Source organism: Eptatretus burgeri, chromosome 17 (genome assembly GCF_056783735.1).
Source record: "Eptatretus burgeri isolate ZD-2024b chromosome 17, Ebu_testis_v1, whole genome shotgun sequence".
NCBI classification, from domain to species: Eukaryota; Metazoa; Chordata; class Myxini; order Myxiniformes; family Myxinidae; genus Eptatretus; species Eptatretus burgeri.
This window is the reverse complement of record NC_140977.1, coordinates 5,613,165-5,635,343: the sequence shown is the minus strand read 5'-3', so window position 1 is coordinate 5,635,343 and position 22,179 is coordinate 5,613,165. Positions and strand designations below refer to the sequence as shown.

Sequence of the window (22,179 nt, the reverse complement as noted above, 5' to 3'; positions counted from 1 at the left end):
ACTGTACTCACTGACACCTTGGCCCTTCTTTCCAATTTCTCTAAAGGAAAGACCTTCACTTTTAAAGGTTATAATTGTCTGTCTGTCTTCTTTTGTTGATTGTCTTTCTCTCGCCATTATGATAGCAATATACTACTTCCTGCAGTGCAATATTGTCCAAATAATGCTTCAGAGGGTGTAGCAACACAGTCTGTTCCAACACTGCTTTTATACAGACAGAGGGTCTGTAACTAATCAACAAAAGTTGGGACACTTGTAGGAATTGCTTGCATCAACTTTCAAGGCTTAATTTACTTTCATTGCTGCAGAATAGCTGCAGTTGCTAACCCATTACTTGTTCCCTGAAAAGGGCCTTTTTTAACAACTCTGAAATTTACATTATTTTTCAGTTTTTGGTAACCTAAACTTTTTTTTTTAACCTCTGGCAGTTTACCGCTTAGCTTTGTACCATTTCAGGTTATTCACTGGACTTTAATTGCTTAATTTTCAGTAAAAACTGGAAAAATTGGGGTGTTCTTAAACTTTTGACTGGTAGTGTATATAAAACATGAATCGTTTTATTAGGAAAATAAATGAAATGTAAATATGGACTCGACCAAAGCAAGCCAAGAATGTGGGAGGGGGGAAGATGGACTGGACATTTGCAAAAGTGATACATATACAAACCATCCCCCAAATGAACTAAAACAAGTATGAAAATAATTTAATAACATAGATGGATTTAATCCATACCAAAATAACAAAATATACAAAGCATATGAAGCTTTTTTTTGTTTTGTTTTTTTATAAACAATAATCATATCGTTTTGCATTTGTGGTAATCCATCATGGACTGAACCAAAAGCCAGGAGAGGGTAGAATGCACCATAAGCCGAATTTAATAACAGATGGATTTAATCCATACCAAAATTTCAAAATATATAAAACATTAAGCATTTTATTCCTTTAAAAAATTGCACAAGCAAGAAAAAAACAAAACATTTGAAAAAAAAGGTAAAAACAGATGAAATCTCAAAAAAACAACCACACAAGATAGGAATTCCACAATACGACACTGCAATCCTCTTCTGGTTGTGTGTGTGTAGGAACATGTATGTGTGTGTGTATATATATATATATATATATATATATATATATATATATATATATATATATATATATATATATATATATATATATATATATATATATATATATATCTATATATTATTTCTGTTGACGTCTGCGCGTAATTTGACTTATCTCCTCCCTGCCGGACGGATTGTCGCCACTTTCGGCATGCGGGTGCTCTGTGGTCTAACGAACAGCATGGGTTATGTGAAATCGCGCCAGACGGACAGGTTTGGGAATTTTGGGCGATTTTCTAATTTTTACATTCGTTTGCATGGCGACGTGTGACGTCACCGCTGAGAGGCGCAATTCCGTCATGACATCATCGGTCATACGCTGACGTCATTACATCTGTCGTCGTCAGACCGTCACCGCTGAGAGGCGTAATGCCACTCCTCGAAAACAGCGTCTGCAATGTAAAACCCTCTTCTGCACATGCTGACTACCTCAGAAGGTGAATTTGACACAAAAAATGTAACAAGAAACATTGTATTTAAAGTAAAGATTTATAAAAAAAAAAATATTACTGCTCCTGTTCAGTTCTTGGGCTAGGCCTATGTCATGTTAAACTTGCCCCATCAGACGCCAACCTTCCAGTCACACTGCAGAGGATGCAATTTCCAGTCAGACTCGCATACTCGGACCATGAACAAATCCCAGGGCCAAACATTTTACAAACTCGGAATATACCTCCCAGCCCCTGTGTTCTCCCATGGCCAACGAAATGTTGCATCTTCATGTGCAAGAGGTTACTCCTATATATCTATCAAAGTGGACAATAATTCCTCACAAGGACTATTCAGCAACAAGACACTTACCCAAAATGTCATCCACAGGGAGGTCCTTTAGAAAACTAAGGACAGGTAACCATAGTGCATCATATCCCTAATGACACCCTCCCCAGCTTCCCATAACATCAACTATTATGCCTCATCCACCTTTTGCCACCCATTCAACTCCTTGCGGAGCATGGGTATATGCTCGTATATGTGTGTATATATATATGTGTGTATATATATATATATATATATATATATATATATATATATATATATATATATATATATATATATATATATGTATATATATATATATATATATATATATATATATGTATATATATATATATATATGTATATATATATATATATATATATACATATATATATATACATATACATATATATATATATACATATACATATACATATACATATACATATACATATACATATACATATACATATACATATACATATACATATACATATACATATACATATACATATACATATACATATACATATACATATACATATACATATACATATACATATACATATACATATATATATATATATATATATATATATATATATATATATACACATATATATATATACACATATATATATATATTGTTGTGGTTACCAAATTCGCAAACCACCATTCAGGTCCCTTAGGTGAGGTATTTCGGTAAGTACATGTGTAGTTAGGCCCAAACCCGTTGTCGAGTGGGAATACATGTCATTTATGCGTGCTGCGACTCTTCAGGATAGCCGTTTTTCTTTTGCTATCTTTATTTTGGACCAACCGCCATGATTACCACCACAACCACAACATCAACCACCAACCACAACGCCGCTTCACCACAACCGCCACGACCTTCCTGTCACACCTCGCAACCGTCGCATCGCCACCGTTCTTGCCCCGCTGTGGGTACCGGTGTTGGACTCGTGCAGGGCGCGCGCCGAACAGCGTGTACAAAATCACGGATTTTGTGCTTCAAAAACGGATCAAAAACGACACACGCCCACTTTTTGCCGTCCAATCGGTGAGCGAGGGGCGAATTGGCCCCGCCCCCAGGGCGATCGATATATGCAAATTTATGGATCAAAAAGCCTTCACGCCCACTTTTTCTCGGGCCAATGGGGAGCGAGGTGAAAGGTCGAAGGGAGGGGGTCAAAGATGAGAGGGCGAAGCTACGGGGCTGATAAAAGGACCGTGTTCGTCAGTCCGGAGAGTCCAGAGGCGGAGAGTAGAAAAGTCCAGAGGCGGAGAGTAGGAGAGTAGGAGAGTCGGAAACAGAGAGTCAAGACTTCGCGGGCGGTGGAGTTGGCAAGAAGGAGCTGGTCGTCGTGTGCGTTGGAGTCGGAACGGAGCTGTGGAAAGGCAGCGACACCAGACGAGGGGGTGCTCGCGTCGGGAGCTGCACCCCAGGGAGGCCGACAGCGCGACCTGGCCGAGGTGGAGACGCTCGTCGCGGGATAATAAAAATCCTCTATACCCCGAGCATCAGCAACCCCCTCCTGTTTCCCCCTGCGCTGAGATAGTGCGACCAAGGGGGCCCCTTTCCCACCCCCTACCAGACACTGTCCGCGAGGCCCGCGGAGTTGAGGCGCCATCGCCGCTCCGCGTCTCATCACCAGACGGGTAGGCGCGACCCGGTCTCGGCCTCAGGCCCGCCTCATCCTTGAGGGTATTCTTTTCCTTGGTTTTGGGTATGTGTTGTCGGCGCCGTCTGTGAAGTAGAATTGTATAAGTGTTGCCGTGTGCTCGGTAGTCGGTATTAGCTCTGCATTGTGTTTTCGCTTTTACATTTGCTTTTTGTGTAAATTACGTTGTGTCTTTTCTGTGTGCATTTGGTGGAATTGTATATGTGTGCTCCCGTGTGCCGCGAATAAATGTGCTTTGTGTTGAACTGTTTCCCGCTTCGCTTCGTCTTTTCCTCTATTGAATCCCCATCTTGCTTCACGTAAAGGGTTGGTAGTGGGCTGAATACGCCCGATAATTAATCGAACCGTCGAGGTCGACGATAACACCGCTCGGTTATTCTGATAGTACGGAACGGGTCGCTTAAGTGGCCCGTGTCCGAAGTCGACCTGCGGCGAGGTGCGATCGCCCGGTCTACCCTCCGCGTGGGTACTTAGGTAGTTCGAATTTGGCGAGCAACCCTATCCCACGCGGGGGCTGATTGGCTCGATCGCGGTGAGACCGAAAGGTCCACCCGTGACTGGTTCCCGGCGTTAGTCCGAGAGGGTCACGACTGGATTGTCCGTCCGGTGGGCGACGTGCCGCGATTCGAGTTACGTGGCCGTCAGCACGCCGGCGGGCGCGAATCCGCAACACTGGTGTCAGGTCGTGCGATACAAATTCATCGCCCTCCTCGCGGCACTGGTATTGGAGAGCGGGACAACAGGCTCTCCTGTCTCCAGCGAAATTCACGGGAATCGGTCCAGGGGTGAGAGAAGCGACCCCCGATTCCCTCCAAATTACGAGCGAGCAAATTAACCCTTTAAGAGAAGCAAGATGGCGTCTCAAGGCGAGCGGGAGCCGGGGGTATTAGAAATGGATGTAGAATGTGTAGAATCCATGGTCCAGGATGGAATCCCCGAGCAGGAAATGTTGATTGTGCAGGAACACGGACTCGCCCAACTGAACCCAGAGCCCGAAATGGGTGCGGCAGCGGCCGCGGTGTATGACACCTCCCCCCCCCTCCTCTCCACCAAAACCCTTCCCCAAACCTTGCCGAAACGGCTCAGCTGAGTGCATTCGACATGGCCCAGCTATGCGCCATGCTGGCGGCAATGATCGAAAAAATGGATACAAATACAAATGAAGTGAAAACGACGATGGATGCGAATACACAGCAAATGAGGGAAGAGATGAAAGAGCTGCGGGGTGAGACGCAGAACATGGGAATGAGCCTAAAAGGAAGCTTGGAAGAACTAAAAAACGAAATGAAAAAGGAAGTCGACACGATACGAGCGGAGGTGACCGGGTTAAAAGAGAAAGTAAAAGGAGTGGGAGTCGCAATGGAAGAAAGTAAACAAGAGAGGGTAAACGAAATAAAGACGGTGGTGGGAAAAATAGACAAAGTAGGAAAAGGATTGGGAGAAGTAAAACAGGGACAAGACCAAATAAAGGAGGAAATAGGGAGGAACACGACGGCGATAGAGGAATTAAAAAGAGAACAAGGGAAAATAAAGGAGGGATTGGGAGCCGTGAAGGAGGACTGTGAGAAAAGACATCGGGAAATGACAGACAAAGTTGAAAACCTGCGAAAGGAGGTAAAAGCGGAGACACAGAAAGGATTAAAAAAGGTGACGGAGGAATGTAGAAAGAGACATGAGGAGGTAATTAATGAAATGGAGCGGAAAGCCGGAGAAAAGACAGAGGAACTGGGGGAACAGATAGGAAAAACCGGGCGAGACAGAAGAGCAGTTTAGGACAACGAGGGAGGAAATATCCAAGACAAATAAGATGGTGACACAGGTACAAGGGGAGGTGGAGCAAATAAGAGAAAAAGTCGGGGAACTGTCGTTAGGAACGATAGGGGAGGAAATAAATGGGGTAATAAAGGGAAAAATGGAGGAAATGGAGAAGAGACTGGCGAATAGGGTGGAGGCCCGGTGTGAGAAGCAGGGTGGCCTCCTTCGGGAACAGGGGGAGAGGATATACTCCCTCGAGGCGGATCGTGCCCAGGTGGGGCCGGTGTCACAAGGCGGAGCAGGAGGCTTGCCCGATGCGGGGGTGAGCATGCCAAGCTTGGGGAGGGTAGAGACCGCGGGGTCTTTTGGCCTAATGGGGGTACCCAGAATGACTGTTCCAGGGGGTGTGCGGAGTGTGAGTCCAATGGCTTGGGAGAGTAAGCGGGACGACGCGGGGCACGGACAGACGCAGACAAGGGTGGTGGAGCCCCGGGCAAATGGCTCGGACCCTGCGGGAGTGAGGCACCATTGGGACTGGGGAGGTACACTCCTCCCGGAGTCCCTAGGGAACGGGAGGAGACCTCGAAAGAACCGAGGGTGCCGCTACCCCCGTACGATGGCAAGACGGACTTGAGGGCATATATGGCCCAGTTCCAGTGTGTTGCCAGAGGCAATGGCTGGAACGAGGTGCAGGGTGTGGCACAACTCACAGCGGCCCTGCGTGGCGTGGCTTTGGAAGTCCTGACCACGGTACCCAGTGAGGGGGCGACCCTGGAGGATCTCCATTCGGCCCTAAAAAACCGATTTGGCATGGACCAGCAGAGCGAGCTTGTTAAAGCTCAGCTCAACGGGCGCAAACGACGTCCCCAGGAATCGCTGGGAGAATTGGCACATGACATTCGCCGCTTGGTGGGGATCGCGCACACCAACATGCCACCGGAGTACCGGGAGGAGATTGCCCTGGACCATTTCCTTCGAGCAATAGGGGCACCGATGTCGGAGCATTGCTCACCGTATGGCGCCCGGACAACCTCCAGAAGGCGGCTGATACTGCTGCCTGCTGGGAGGCAGCCAGAACGCCATTGGGAGGGGCTGGGCGCCACGCGGTGGCAGTCCGACAGGTGGACCCCGTGCACGACAGTGCGCTGGGAGCCGTGGAACCACTGGGCGAACAAGAACGAATGGAAAGGATGGTGCAGGGCATGTTCGACCGCCGGTTCGGGACACCTGTGGTGAGGCGGTCGGGCCCGAGAAGGGCGGGCGATGGGCCATCGAGGGGTAGCCCAATTCGGAATGGAGGGGGTATAATTCGGCGTACTGGAGGCAAACACCTTACCAGAAGAGGTGTTATAATTGTGGCGCAGGGGACCACCTGCAGCGGAGGTGCAACGCCCCGCGCAGGGAAAGGCCCCCGCGAAGAGAAGAGCCACGGCCCCCTAGACCACCAACTCCGCCCCGGGTCAATAGGGATAGCCAGGCCCAACCATCACCCCCCCACCAGTCCCCGGGAAACTAAGAAGTGCCGAACATGTAGGGTCGTGTTCGGCAGACTCAGACGGAGAAGAGCCCTCAGAACTGCGACAGGTCATCAGTTGTGGCCAAATTGGCAAAGGTAGCTTAACAATTCGGTGCAAGATTGCCGGCGTAGGGGTAGACGCCGTGGTGGACACAGGAGCAAGCGCCACGATCATCAGCCCTGTGGTCCTTGATTCGAGTGTAGACGGTTGGGATGAGATCCACCGTCTGCAAAACCATAGTTTGCAGCTAGCTACCGGGGCAACGGCCCCTATCATAGGACGTGGTTTCGTGTCGTTTAAATTGGGCACTGTGAAAACCAAGATAGAGGTTTGGGTGGCAGAGGTGTACGACCCATGTCTAATAGGGTTGGATGTGCTGACGGCCGGTGGTTGTAAGATCGACTTGGGCCGGGGGTCATGCAGTTGGGTGGTGAAGAGTTGCCGTTAGGAGGCGTGAGCACGGATGAGAGGGTGGAGCTGGAGGCTCCTGACTCCGTGGTCATTCCCCCGGGTGCCGAGGCGGTGGTCCCGGCCCGGTGGCGAGCACCCCCAACGTGGCAGGGCCCCTGCGGCCTAGCGGAACTACCGGCAGGGCCGTCAACCCCGGGCTTAGTCGTGGGCCGCACCCTGGTAAGTACCGACGGGCCAGTAGTGCCCGTACGGGTGATAAATGTTAGCACGGAACCACGCACTATCAGGAAGGGCACGAAGGTGGCAGATTGCATCCCAGTAAAAGAGGTCGCAGAGCTGAGGGACGATAACGTCGAGCCGAACCGGCCCCAGAAGGAGTCTCCAGACTCGATTAGGAATTGGCCCGGTCCCATTCGTGAGATGGTAAATCGGAGTAGTGTAGATTTGGAGGAGGCCCAGCGGGAGGCCTTATACAAGCTGGTCGACCGACACATCGGGATCTTCTCCTTGTCACCCGAGGATATTGGACGTACGGGCCTGGTGCAACATCAGATCCACACCAATGGGGCCCGGCCTGTCCGTCAGCCTGCTCGAAGGCTCCCATGGAGCAAAAGAGAGGAGGCTGATGAACAGGTTGAGAAGATGCTCAATGCAGGTGTCATCGAGCCCTCGGGAAGTCCTTGGATGTCACCAGTTGTGCTGGTTAAAAAGAAGGATGGGACCACGCGTTTCTGTGTGGACTATCGCCAGCTGAACAACGTGACACTCAAAGACTCCTATCCCCTGCCTAGAATTGACGATACCCTCGACGCCGTTGCAGGCTCTAAATGGTTCTCAACTCTGGACCTCAAGAGTGGGTATTGGCAGGTGGAGATGGATAAGACGGGGAAGGAGAAAACGGCATTTTCCACAGGGAAGGGACTGTATCAGTTCACTGTGATGCCGTTCGGCTTGTGTAACGCCCCCGCCACCTTTGAGAGACTGATGGAGCGTGTACTCGGCGGCATGCCGTGGCAGTCATGCCTGGTGTATCTGGATGACGTCCTGGTACACGCTAAAACATTCACCCAGGAGATAGCCAATTTGGACCAGGTGTTTGGGCACCTCAGGCAGGCAGGGCTGAAATTGAGCCCAGAGAAATGCACTTTGTTCGCGACAGAGGTGGCCTATCTCGGACACGTGATAGGCCGCGAGGGGGTGAAGACCGACCCCGGAAAAATTACAGCGGTAGAGGAGTGGCCCGTACCTACAACTGTCAAACAGGTGCGGGGCTTTTTGGGACTTTGCTCCTACTACCGGCGTTTCGTGGCAAACTTTGCGGAGATAGCCAGGCCCCTTCACCGGTTGACGGAGAAGGGGTTGAGATTTAATTGGACGGAGGAGTGCCAGGAGGCCTTCCTCAAATTAAAGGGGTGTTTGACATCCGCACCTGTTTTAGCGTACCCCACCGATGACGGGATGTATACCCTGGACACGGATGCAAGCCAGGAAGGATTGGGAGCAGTCTTGTCCCAGACACAGGGGGGCGTGGAAAGAGTGATCGCGTATTACAGTCGGGCCATGAGTAGGCCCGAACGAAATTATTGCGTAACTCGCAAGGAACTATTGGCTATGCTGTCTGCCGTGGGCCATTTCCACCCGTACTTGTACGGGAGGAAATTTTTGGTTCGAACTGACCATTCCTCCTTGCAATGGCTCTTACGGTTCAAGGAACCGGAAGGCCAAATTGCAAGGTGGTTGGAAAAATTGCAGCAGTACGATTTCAGTGTGGTCCATAGAGCCGGTAAGGCTCATGGGAATGCCGATGCGCTCTCTCGACGCCCCTGTCTGAGGGAAAACTGCAAATATTGCATGAGACATGAGGAGAGGGACCAATTGGCAGACGCCTCCCCGAAACTCCCAGTCCGTGCGGCCCGGGTGGTAGGCCCAACTTTGCCACTAACCGCGGGAGAGGAATTTGGTGGATTGGCATGGAGCACGGCCCAGCGGGAAGACCCAGTGCTAGGGCCAGTGTACAAATGGGTCCAGGAAAACAGGAGGCCCAGTGGGGAGGAAATCGCCCCATTCGGGGCGCGAACAAAGGCATACTGGGCTCAGTGGAGGACCCTAGAAATGAGGGACAACATCTTGTATCGCAAGTGGGTGGAGATTCCTTCTGAACAAACTTCTTGGCTGGTGATAGTCCCTGATGGGTTTAAGACCCAAATTTTGAAACAGGTGCACGGTACCCGCGCCGGCGGCCATTTGGGCAGGACCAAAACAAAATCTCGGGCCCGCCGGCGGTTCTATTGGGTTAACATGGGGCGCGATGTACAGGACTGGTGTCGAGCATGCGACGCCTGTACTGCAAAAAAGGGACCGCCACAGAGGATGAGGGCCCCACTCCAACTACATCAGGTTGGGGCTCCCCTGGAGCGAGTGGCCATGGACATTTTGGGACCACTGCCCCCCACTCGCCAGGGTAATAAGTACGTCCTCGTAATTATGGACTATTTCACCAAATGGCCAGAAGCCTTTGCCCTTCCCAGCCAGGAAGCAGGGGTTGTGGCCAAGGCCTTCGTAGAAGGATTTGCATGCCGGTATGGGATTCCGCAGGAGCTGCACACGGACCAGGGACGAAATTTTGAGAGTGAATTACTAAAAGAGGTGTGCAGGCTCCTGGAAATTCGAAAAACACGGACAACGCCCCTGAGACCACAGTCTGATGGCATGGTGGAGAGGTTCAACAGGACCCTGGTCCAACAGTTGGCCCTCTTCACCGCCACTAACCAGGAGGACTGGGACGAACACCTTCCGTACCTCCTGATGGCCTATCGCGCGTCCCAGCACGGGTCTACCGCATGTAGTCCGGCGCTGTTGATGTATGGACGGGAGCTGAGAAGCCCCGTCGATTTATTGTGCGGTCCGACGCCTGAGCGGCTTGATAGGCCCCCGGGGAGGGCTATGCCCGTCGGTTGGAGGAGGGCTTGGAGAAGGTCCACGCCTTCGCACGACACCAGCTCCAACAGGCGGGCATAAAAATGAAGCGCAGGTACGACCACCGGAGCCAGGTGAGCAAATACCCACCGGGGGCAAAGATTTGGTTCTTTAACCCCCGGCGAAGGAAGGGCAGATGCCCGAAGCTCACCTCACCTTGGCAGGGCCCGGGGGTTGTCCTGGCGCAAGTCAGTGACGTGGTCCTAAAAATTAAAATGGGACCACGAGCCCTCCCTCGGATCGTCCACGCGGACCGCTTGAGGCCTTACAAGGGCGACCTTACGCCCTCATGGATATGTCTTGCCGGAGGAGTCGGTGCTGGAACAGCCGCTCCCGCAGAGGCGCAGGGCTCTCAGAGTCTTGCAACGAGTTCACGAGCCCAGTAGGAAGGGAGGAAATTCCCCCCCTGGGAAATTGATTAATGGGATTATTTGGAGACAGTGACTGACAGTGAGTGTGTAGAGGGGACGTAGTTTAGCTACGTAGTGTTAAATGGAACGTGCTGTAGTTTAAGGGACGACGTGGGAGCACGAGTTAGTAGGGGAGGTAGTTAGAAGGATGGCAGAGTTCAGCGGTGAGTGTGTTGAAGAGTTGGTGAGTTATGAGGTGAAGACATGGTGAGTGAGTGAGGCCAGCGGGTCTGTGTGAGTGGAGCGAATGGGGAATGCATGGTGCGATGAGTGATTGGGGGGAGGAGTGACTCCCGCCCAAGGGACCCCCGGGGTCAGTGTAGATTGAGTTAGCTGGGTTAGTCAAATTGAAAAATGGAGGTCGTTTTGTTGTTGGTGGGAAAGTAGGCTCGAAACCCATTTGGAGGGGTGCAGGAGCCCTGTTGACGGGCTTGGGAGCGTGGCTGCGAAAGGTGAGTATCGCTGAGTGGGTACCCCGGGCACCAGGCTAGTCGGCCGCGGTAGGCCATGGGCCCATGGGGGGCCGGGATAGAGTAGTGGGCACGGGTGCGCCTGCTTGGTGCGGGGGCCCGGGGCGCCATTAGCCACGTGGGCAGTGTTGTGGGCACGGGTGACCCTCGGAAAGGGGCCCGGGAGGCCGGCCTGCCACGTGTGCGTTTCAGGGGAGGTGCCATGGGGGGCACTCCCCGGTGTTAAGGAGCTGGTAGGCTCGGAGGCAGTGTAGTGCCCGGGGGTGCCATAGCGGGAGATTCGGCAGAGGGTCGTGCCTGCCAAAGGGAGCCACGTGTCCCAGCCAGGAGACCGTGTGAGGGCACGGAGAGAAAATTGGGGGGCGAGGCCCGAAATTGTGAGGACACCAACACAGGCGACGGGAATCTGGGTTGTTAGAACCAATAATTTAAGCGAGAGGCGCTTGTTGAAAGCCCCGGGGTAGTTTAACAGTTAAATGGATAGGGTAGATTAGGAGATGTACCCCTCCGCACCATCCATCCCCTCGCTCTCGTTGTGGGCCGCTGGACCCACTTTGGGTTAGATCGCCGAACTCTGGGGAGGCCATTCTGAGGCTTGAGCTGGGCCTCGACACAGGACGTTAGCTCTCCCTTGTTCCCCTCCGGGAAGGGAACGTAGGGGCTGGGAGTAGGCTAGGTGACAGGATAGGTTAGCCGAACAAAGACGATAAAGGGGGTTAGGGGACGATTTATAGTGGGGAAGTAAAAATAAAAACAACAAAAAAATAAGTGGGGGCTAAATTGGTTTTTCACAAATTAAGGGAGTGGGTATGTACAGTGACAGGCAAAGGCGATAGGTTGGGAGGGAGACAGGTAGGTAGGTCCGAGCCTGCCTTCCAAGTGGCCAGCACCACCGCACTCCCTCCACCAACCTCCACTGAACGGCAAAGGCTGGCCAGCTTCATCTGCTGGCTGTGTTACTTCAAGGCCTGTGCCGGCCCACTTGATCGGCAGCTGTTGTGTTGCTGCAAGGCCTGTGCCGGCCGGATCATCTGCAGCTGTGGTACTTCAAGGCCTGTGCCGGCCAGTTCATCTGCCGGCTGTGTTTGCCTGCAGCGGCCTTCTTCTGCGGGCTGTGTTGCCTGCACCTTTGCCATGCCATGCCCACTGCCCACGTTCACCAGCCCCGTTCAATTTTTGCTTTGCCCCCCCCCCTGTTCATTGCCATGTGCGCCAGGATCGTAAAAGCAACAGTTTGCAAGCTGCAAGAACTGCCCTGTTGGCAGCTACAACACGGGCCTGCAGTGGCGGCCCGTGCACCGTGTTTGTGTTCATGCATCCATTCGTTGTGCTCATTGCGTGTGCCACTTGAGCTGGCACGGAGACTACGTTTGTGCGGCCCATGCACCGTTGTGGTTCACTGCGTTCAGTTCAAAAGGGAAGGCCTTGGACTGCGTGTGAGCAGCCAGCCACGTTCCCTGTCACCTGCATTGTTTTGAGCCAGAGACTGCATGCGGGCAGCCTGGCTCCCTGCTAACTGCTTTTCTTTTGCAGAGTTCAATGATCCTGGGCCATGGTTTAGTGTAAAATTTGTAAGTTAAGGTTAAGATGTACTGTAAATATGAGTGCGCCCCCGGCATGTATGTCTTAGCGCCGGCAATTTTATTTAAGTCGTCCGTGTGAGTGAGTTTGTTTAGGTAGTTACGCAGCCCTCAGGTTATTTATTTTGGGGACACGAATACCATGAATGTCGCACTCAGGGATCCGTAGGTAAAATGTACTAGGGGAAAACTACACATGATGGCACACGAAAATTTGACGACTCGGGACGAGTCTGTAAAAGGGGAGGGGGTAGTGTTGTGGTTACCAAATTCGCAAACCACCATTCAGGTCCCTTAGGTGAGGTATCTCGGTAAGTACATGTGTAGTTAGGCCCAAACCCGTTGTCTAGTGGGAATACATGTCATTTATGCGTGCTGCGACTCTTCAGGATAGCCGTTTTTCTTTTGCTATCTTTATTTTGGACCAACCGCCATGATTACCACCACAACCACAACATCAACCACCAACCACAACGCCGCTTCACCACAACCGCCACGACCTTCCCGTCACACCTCGCAACCGTCGCATCGCCACCGTTCTTGCCCCGCTGTGGGTACCGGTGTTGGACTCGTACAGGGCGCGCGCCGAACAGCGTGTACAAAATCACGGATTTTGTGCTTCAAAAACGGATCAAAAACGACACACGCCCACTTTTTGCCGTCCAATCGGTGAGCGAGGGGCGAATTGGCCCCGCCCCCAGGGCGATCGATATATGCAAATTTATGGATCAAAAAGCCTTCACGCCCACTTTTTCTCGGGCCAATGGGGAGCGAGGTGAAAGGTCGAAGGGAGGGGGTCAAAGATGAGAGGGCGAAGCTACGGGGCTGATAAAAGGACCGTGTTCGTCAGTCCGGAGAGTCCAGAGGCGGAGAGTAGAAAAGTCCAGAGGCGGAGAGTAGGAGAGTAGGAGAGTCGGAAACAGAGAGTCAAGACTTCGCGGGCGGTGGAGTTGGCAAGAAGGAGCTGGTCGTCGTGTGCGTTGGAGTCGGAACGGAGCTGTGGAAAGGCAGCGACACCAGACGAGGGGGTGCTCGCGTCGGGAGCTGCACCCCAGGGAGGCCGACAGCGCGACCTGGCCGAGGTGGAGACGCTCATCGCGGGATAATAAAAATCCTCTATACCCCGAGCATCAGCAACCCCCTCCTGTTTCCCCCCGCGCTGAGATAGTGCGACCAAGGGGGCCCCTTTCCCACCCCCTACCAGACACTGTCCGTGAGGCCCGCGGAGTTGAGGCGCCATCGCCGCTCCGCGTCTCATCACCAGACGGGTAGGCGCGACCCGGTCTCGGCCTCAGGCCCGCCTCATCCTTGAGGGTATTCTTTTCCTTGGTTTTGGGTATGTGTTGTCGGCGCCGTCTGTGAAGTAGAATTGTATAAGTGTTGCCGTGTGCTCGGTAGTCGGTATTAGCTCTGCATTGTGTTTTCGCTTTTACATTTGCTTTTTGTGTAAATTACATTGTGTCTTTTCTGTGTGCATTTGGTGGAATTGTATATGTGTGCTCCCGTGTGCCGCGAATAAATGTGCTTTGTGTTGAACTGTTTCCCGCTTCGCTTCGTCTTTTCCTCTATTGAATCCCCATCTTGCTTCACGTAAAGGGTTGGTAGTGGGCTGAATACGCCCGATAATTAATCGAACCGTCGAGGTCGACGATAACACCGCTCGGTTATTCTGATAGTACGGAACGGGTCGCTTAAGTGGCCCGTGTCCGAAGTCGACCTGCGGCGAGGTGCGATCGCCCGGTCTACCCTCCGCGTGGGTACTTAGGTAGGTCGAATTTGGCGAGCAACCCTATCCCACGCGGGGGCTGATTGGCTCGATCGCGGTGAGACCGAAAGGTCCACCCGTGACTGGTTCCCGGCGTTAGTCCGAGAGGGTCACGACTGGATTGTCCGTCCGGTGGGCGACGTGCCGCGATTCGAGTTACGTGGCCGTCAGCACGCCGGCGGGCGCGAATCCGCAACAATATATATATATATATATATATATATATATATATATATATATATATATATATATATATATATATATATATATATATATATATATATATATATATATATATATATATATAATGTCTGGTGAAATACAAAAAAACTACACACTTCATGCAAATTAAAATGATTGGCTATGCCATCTTTCTATATAGATATACAGGAAACATTTAATACATACAGATTTGTATATGTGGATGTGGACTCACCAGCGCTCCCTGGTCCAACTATCCAGCGAAATCGGAGAAAATGTCACATCGCGAGCTTTGCCCATCAATAACCATGTCGCTCATCGCATGCCATGGCTTCAGGACTTTAGTTCCCTTTAGTCCGACTTTGCAAACAGATGAAAACCATGTTCAAATATGAAGCTTAAATCATGAAAATGATTCTTAAATCTTAAATCATGAAAAAAAAAAATGAAAATGAAAAAATTTACTGGTTTTAAAACCATTTGCTGGTTTTAAAACCAGTCGTATTTTTTTTTTTCGTTTTGGACTTATTTAAAAAAAAATATTTTGGACCACTGGACCAGTTGTAATTTTGTTTTTTTAACCAGTCGTACTTTTAAAACCAGTTGCAGTCATTTTAATCAGAAGTGTGCACTGAATTTTACTGCAGCAGCTGCGCTGGAACTTGCATACGCAGACATGTACACAGATCAGTATTGCTTGCATATCGCGCACGTAAATGGATCGCAGCAGTCAACGGAAAGTGGCAGTACAGCTCTCGGCGCTGCGGCTCGGTAGAAGCTTTAAAAACTCAGTATCAACATTGGGAAAATGATTGATTCAAAGAATGGTGCAAGAGTCGTACACAAAGACATGCATTTTTGTGTGGGGCAAAACGCTTCAATATTTGGATTGTCCTTCCTTCCATCCCTCCTGAAGAAGAACCTTTCTCACCTTTTTCTTTCTCAGTGCATTTTGGAGTTGAATCTGAATAACATTTTAGTTGTGAAACTTCTTTATTGTTTCCTTGTTTATTGTGGTTCGAGGTTTGACCATTTCATTTTAAAATCGTTTTTGTATATAAATGTAGTCATTTTATCTCTTTCCTGAAAGGACGAGATTACATTGTTTGCAGGTCTGGTTCATCCAGTGAAGATGGAAAATTTCAAAAGTGACTCATATCAGAGTTCCCAGGATGCTTTGAGCAATGAGTGTGTAAAGCAGGAACCTTGTGATTCTCCTCCCAAAGAGGCGAAGAATCCTCAGCTGCTTGAAGGTAAGCAGAGCCACGCACAACACTGCACTGCTCTTCTTTTAACGATGAAACGCTTAAATGCCACATTATAATATAAGATAGATCTGCCTGTACAGTATACACCCACTCAAGAAGCTTGTTTCTGTATCAAGGACATGTGATGCATTTGAAGTTCCAAGCACGTTTTACGTACCTTATGTTTTTTTTTTTTAGCTTTGTTACTCAATAATGAGCAGGAACCTGAAGCTAAAGTTTTCAGACTGTGATGGTTTGTTGCTATGTTTGTTGAAAAATTTTTAATCCCTTGGTTCAATCCGAGATAAAGAAAGCGAATTATTATTTTATGGAATTGCTAGATATACCTTCCAAATATGTATTTTTTTCAAGAGCAAATAAATTCAAGTTGTGTGCACTGAAATCAACAAACTCTGTGGTTAGTGTCTGATTGGCATCATCGGCGGTTCAATTCCAACCCTGGTCCAGTCGAACCAAAGACTTTAATAATGGTACGTGCTGTCTCACACAAGCGTTTTTAACACATTAGCTTGTTCTAGCCCAAGCTGTTAGGTGGGAGGAGGCAGGGAAAAGGGCGTGATGATGGAGGGGAAGGGGTGGGAGGAGGGACCTGGCATTGCCTGGCAATGCCTGGTACCTTTGCTCGTTAAATATCAGGGTGAGGATGTTTCTTTCCTAACAATGGAAGAGACGAAAATTATGTAATCTTTCATGGATAAATGTTATATGTTATTCACGGTTGTAATTTTAGGGCAATGTCAATATAAAATATTGTATAAATTAAATCATTGATTATGATATATTACCTGAGAATAGATAGAAATATATAGAGTATTATGGTTAGTATGCGAGTAGTTAGACAATCTCGATGTAAATAAGTAGGGAAATGTAGCTTAAGGATTGTCTTGTTTAAAAGTGTTCCATACGGAGGATATTGTGTGGTAATAATTAAATAGGGTTTAAGGTTAAGGAATCAAACGTACAACCTCTTCTAATGTTCCCGGGTGAGGTACCGAGGTGGGGCCTTGGCAACATTCAGGAAGGCGAAAAGGGTGAAAGGGGCATATCCTGGTGAAAGGGGGAGGAGCTTTAATTGCTTCCTGAGAGGCAGAGTTTCATCTCCCCTGGAGGGGAGGGGCTTTTGTGATCATGTTCTGGTGAGAGGGACAGGAGAGTTGAGCTTGCGCTGAGAAAGGGAGATGTTAAGAATTGCTTCAGTGGGAATCTGCTTTGGCTGCCTCCACCTGTTCGTGCCTGGTTCGTTGTTCCTGCCTTCGCTCTGTTCACCTGCTTCATCACCCTGCTCATGTGCTTCGTCACCTGCTCGCCAGTTTTGTCACCTATCTCATTGTCTGTTCATGTCTCCTGCCTGTGGACCTTCTCCTTCCTCGTCCACCAGCAGCTAAGGCCTCCCTCGGGTTTTTGTAAACCCTCCACCCCAATCTGTGAAAACGTCCGGCGTGTGGCACCATATATTTTATTGTCTTGAATATAATTTTTTTTTATTTAATCTGGTTTCAACCCGCTGTCGTCCCACCATCAAGATCATCACCCCCTGTTATTGTGTTCGGGAATAAATCACGTTGAATAGAGCCTCGTGTACTTTCTGCAATCCTGTGGGTGCAAAGCCGCCATTAATTGACACAGTCCAAGGGAGTTATAAGCTCTTCGGTCCATCTGTTTAGTGGCCGATGTTAATCAACCCTGAACACAATAGGCTAAAAAAAAACTATTGAAAAAAAAAACTAATAAACAACATGATTTATTTTCTAGTTATATAAATGAAGTGTTAAAGCCATAAGCTCTGAACAAGCGCATGTTTTTGTTTTTTTGTACTGGTCTGGGAAAGTGAGAAAAAAATGTAATAACCATAGAAATACAGTATACCAAATTCACTGAGACGTCTAATAGTTTGTTCAAGAGGATGTGGGAAAATTTGTTTCCTTTTAAAAATGCTTTTTCATCCTAACTTTTTTTTACTTTATGATAATTTAAAACTTGTTCAGGTCCAGGTATGGGAGCATGTGCCAGAGCAGCGCGTCGCTGCGTCCACTTTATGCCGGTACTCCAGGGGCCTCCGTTACTCAGGTTGAAATTTTGTATCAACAGCTCTCACATTGTTTCAATGCGGATCTTCAAAAATAAGATATTATCGGTTGAGTTATACTTCAAAACAAACGAAACGATTTTGATATTAAAGATATAATACAACTATTCTGTCATGCACAAAAACAAAGAAATAACAGCTCCATCGGTACGTGGTATTCTCGGATGATATACTGTTGCGAATCTAGAAGCCATGAGCACACAACATACAGGTCCTATATATCAGGGCCCGGTTGCTCAAAGCATCATTAAATTTAATGATCGATTATGCTTAATCGATCATTAAATTCCTTAACGTTAGATTAGCAAATAACAGGATTTAACAGTGTTTCTCAAAGGTCAATTAAACCTATTGTTAGCGAATCGATCGTAAAATATTTAACGATTGATTATTATCAAATGAACCCTCGGACATCCTATCCCATAATTCCCTAGTAAAAATACTGCCTCCATGGCAACGCATCTGAGTCAGATTCCAAGATGGCGGACTGCAGGAAAGACAAAAGAAAGAGGAGCAACAACTTCAGCGTCAGGGAAATTGAGCAACTCACAACCCTCTGCGAGCAGAATTTGCCAACACTCCAGAGTAAGTTGTCGAATTCAATAACCAACGCCAAGAAGAAGAAGGTATGGGAGGATATCACCAATCACATCAATGCCCTTGGTGTCAGCCAGAGAAAATTTTTTGAGGTGAAGACGAAATGGTCCAACATGGTATCAATGGCCAAACGACAAAATGCTGACAGGATGAAGCATCAGCGGACCACCGGAGGAGGACCTGCTAGACCTTCTCTCGACCCCACTACTGAGATGATTGTGGGAATCTTCGGTGACAGCTTGTCATTTACAGGCCTTACTGGCAGCGAGTCTGCTTTGTTCACCCCCACCATCACACCATCATCATCTTCTTCAGCCCAAATAATGCATCAAGAAGAAGGAAAGTCTCCCTTCTTGCTTAAGCTAAGGCCGAGGCTACGTCCTTCCTCCTACCTTCCTTAAAGTTTTTATTCGTCATTCGTCCCACTTTCCTCAACTCTTTCATTAATTTCTCTTTTGCGTCTGTCATCTATCGTGTCCGTCGTCTATCGTGTCCGTGTCACTGGTGGCTGGGCTGTTTTGTTTACATTGGCTGATTGTCAAGTATGCAAATTAGCTGTCGACTTACCTGACCTTAGCTAAAGAGAGTGAAACTGAAACTTTAAATTCACTCTGGATGGATGATTTGTTATCCGAATTGGTAGAACCAAGCTGTACGGAAGATGACGAAGCCATCCAGACACTGTCTCTGAGGCATCTGTAAATTCTCACCACCATGCAAACACAAAAAACAACGAACGGAGTAGAAACACGATCAGTCCCTGATTCCGATGCCCGCCGGAATGTCACAGCCACGCAGACTCACAGGCAAAAGTTAATGATAAATAGTTGGCCGTGCGGCTTGCAATCCATAGCTGGATATAGCAAGATGCACCACCAGTCCCAGTCGATCTTTTCGTGATTGACGTGACTATATAGGTAGCTATACATGACTTGTGAGCAACTGTTTTTTAATTACAGTGCATTCTCCACAACAATTTCCAGTCACCACCCTCGGCACGTCCCAAATCCCGGGCACTTTTGGTAGGTAGGGTTGAAAATACTTCAGGCTTTAATTGGATTGCTATGAATATAGATTACTGATCACATATATATATATATATATATATATATATATATATATATATATATATATATATATATATATATATATATATATATATATATATATTGTTACGGAAATGGCCCTTAGTGGGTTATTAAATATAGGATTAGCCCAGATCCCCCATTAAATGCATGTTTAGCCAGGTTGTTCGTAAAATGGACGCTACATGTGTGTCAGGAGGTGTAAGAGGCTATTCATCGTTGGTGCATTGGTGGTGGACCGAGAGATTCTTCTTCTTCCTTCCTCTCTCCGGACAATAGTCCCCGCCCAGCGCTGAGAGGGGAAGTGGCCGAGAGAAGGAAGTGAAACTGAAGGGTGGAGCCTGTGGGCTTTGAGGCGAGCAGAAAAAGGAATGCCAGTGGTGATTCTGAAGAGAGAGAGAGAGAGAAACTGAATCTGGGCACACCGGGTCTGCCTTCTGTGGCCTGGAGAAGCGAGCCAGGGCCGAAGGAAAAGCAGGAAAAGGACTGCATGAGGTCTGTCTGCCCTCGGCTGGATGAGAGACGACTGATGGGAGTCGTGATCTGCTGTGTAGTCTGCGATCTGCTTTGTGAAGGAGGCCTGGTGAACAGGCCAGGCCTGGACTTGTATGCTGGACCTTGTGAGAAACCAGCTGAGACCCACCATCGATCTGACGGTCTTGTGCCGTCGACATTGCACGAGGTCATAACGCGCTGAGGTGGGCTTGCGCAAGCGGTGCCTTGAGAAGAAAGAGTACGGCGCCGCCATCTTGCCACGCGGCGTGCTCGAGCTTGGGGTTCGAATCCGTGGACATCAGCTTGTCACGAGCCACATTCGTGCCTTTGACACTTTCCTCTTGTCCATGAAACATCACCAAGTATTCTGTCTTGTGTGCATGCTGTCCATGTCTTGTCTGCATGTCGTTTAAGGCTTATCTCGTTAGAGTTCCCCTCGAAACCCATAATCCGTAGCTCCCTAGTTAAGAACGGGTTATAGATTGATTATAACATTGTCGTGAATGCGTTGCTTGTGTCGTGTTTCCCCGATGTGTCCCCAATAAATCTGGCTGATTCGTATTAAGTTTCCGCTTTGAATTAATTCGTGCCGCGCCGAGGAACGATCGATCCGCTCGATTTGGATATAAAAACGAAAATGGTTACAGACTGGTAGACTCCGCTCGGTCTCTGACAAAACCAGTCTGTAACCAGGGTCTATTTCCCCAGCTGGCAAGTTACAGGTGTATTTTGGTATCGTGGTTCGAGACGCGTAACCCGAGAATTGTGCTGAACCAGCCAGCGTTATAACCCCGGAGACGGCGGTGGTTGGGTGCGAAAACCCAAACTGAGTCCGGACGTCGATTGACGCGCTCGTCCGAGAATCCCGCCACCGCTGAATCCTCAACAATATATGTATATATATATATATATATATATATATATATATATATATATATATATATATATATATATATATATATATTCAAAAATGTTTACAATGTTGAATTTTTCAACACAGTCGACCCTCAGTCAAGTCGCCACGAGCAGCCAGTAAGGAGCGCCGCCACCACCGTTCCTGCACCTGGTTAGATTTTCCAAGTCCCAAATCTTATATATATATATATATATATATATATATATATATATATATATATATATATATATATATATATATATATATATATATATATATATAAATAAAATAAAAGTTTGCCAACCAAAAACAAATGGTTAGATCAACAAGAAATTAACAAATGACATATGGGCCTCAGACGTGAGGGGGTCTTGGGGGCTGAGCCCTCACACAAAGGGTTACCTATGATATTTACTAAACATTACGAAAGCTGCGTCAGTTGGTCGAGTTTGCCCCATGAACTACATTTCTCTTTTAGCATACGTACCCCACCCGACATCCGTGGCCAGTAGGCCTATGACCACCCATTGGACCCCCGGAGGATTGGGTAAGTAGCTCCTGCGTGAAGTAAGCATAATAATCGTCCAATTAATCACACGATTGTGCAGCATTCGCAACAACGAAGTCGATGATTGTTCAGTTGATTATTCAGGATTGTAATTATTGAGTCCTAGCAGGCGAGCTCTGACCACTCTTCCCTTTGCTTTCGGTACAGTATCTTTCGTTTTGCCTTTTAGACACGGAAGAGCCCACAAGAAAGAAGCCGCGGAAGCACATCCCAACCAATGATGAGGCTCGCGCAGCACACGTAGAAATGCTGCAAGCAACGACGGAGACGGAGCGGGTAAAGGCCGAAACGTACAAGTTGGCCCAGGAGGCACTACGTTTGGCCATTGGCCTCATGCAGCGGGGGGAGACCTCGAGTGGGTTCCCACTCGTGTAGTCGTTTCAACTGTTGGAATAAATGGTGCGAATTTAATGGTATTACGAATCTAATTCCTCAGCCTTTGTATTTATTCTTTCCAGTCAATACTGCCGCGTGGTCTGCCTTTTGCGAATTTCCGGTCATATGCCGAACCAAACGCACAAATGGTTTGCCCCA

At 48.5% G+C, this 22,179-nt stretch overlaps 1 protein-coding gene across 1 annotated transcript in view; it reads left to right on the top strand.

The window, feature by feature from the left end:
• The window catches only part of LOC147009163 (uncharacterized), a 110,032-nt gene that overhangs the window by 29,238 nt on the left and 58,615 nt on the right, over positions 1-22,179 (top strand). The window contains exon 5 of the mRNA XM_085862991.1: positions 15,764-15,904. Coding sequence (XP_085719117.1) covers positions 15,764-15,904 — 141 coding nt within the window. The remainder of the gene's footprint in view (positions 1-15,763; positions 15,905-22,179) is intronic.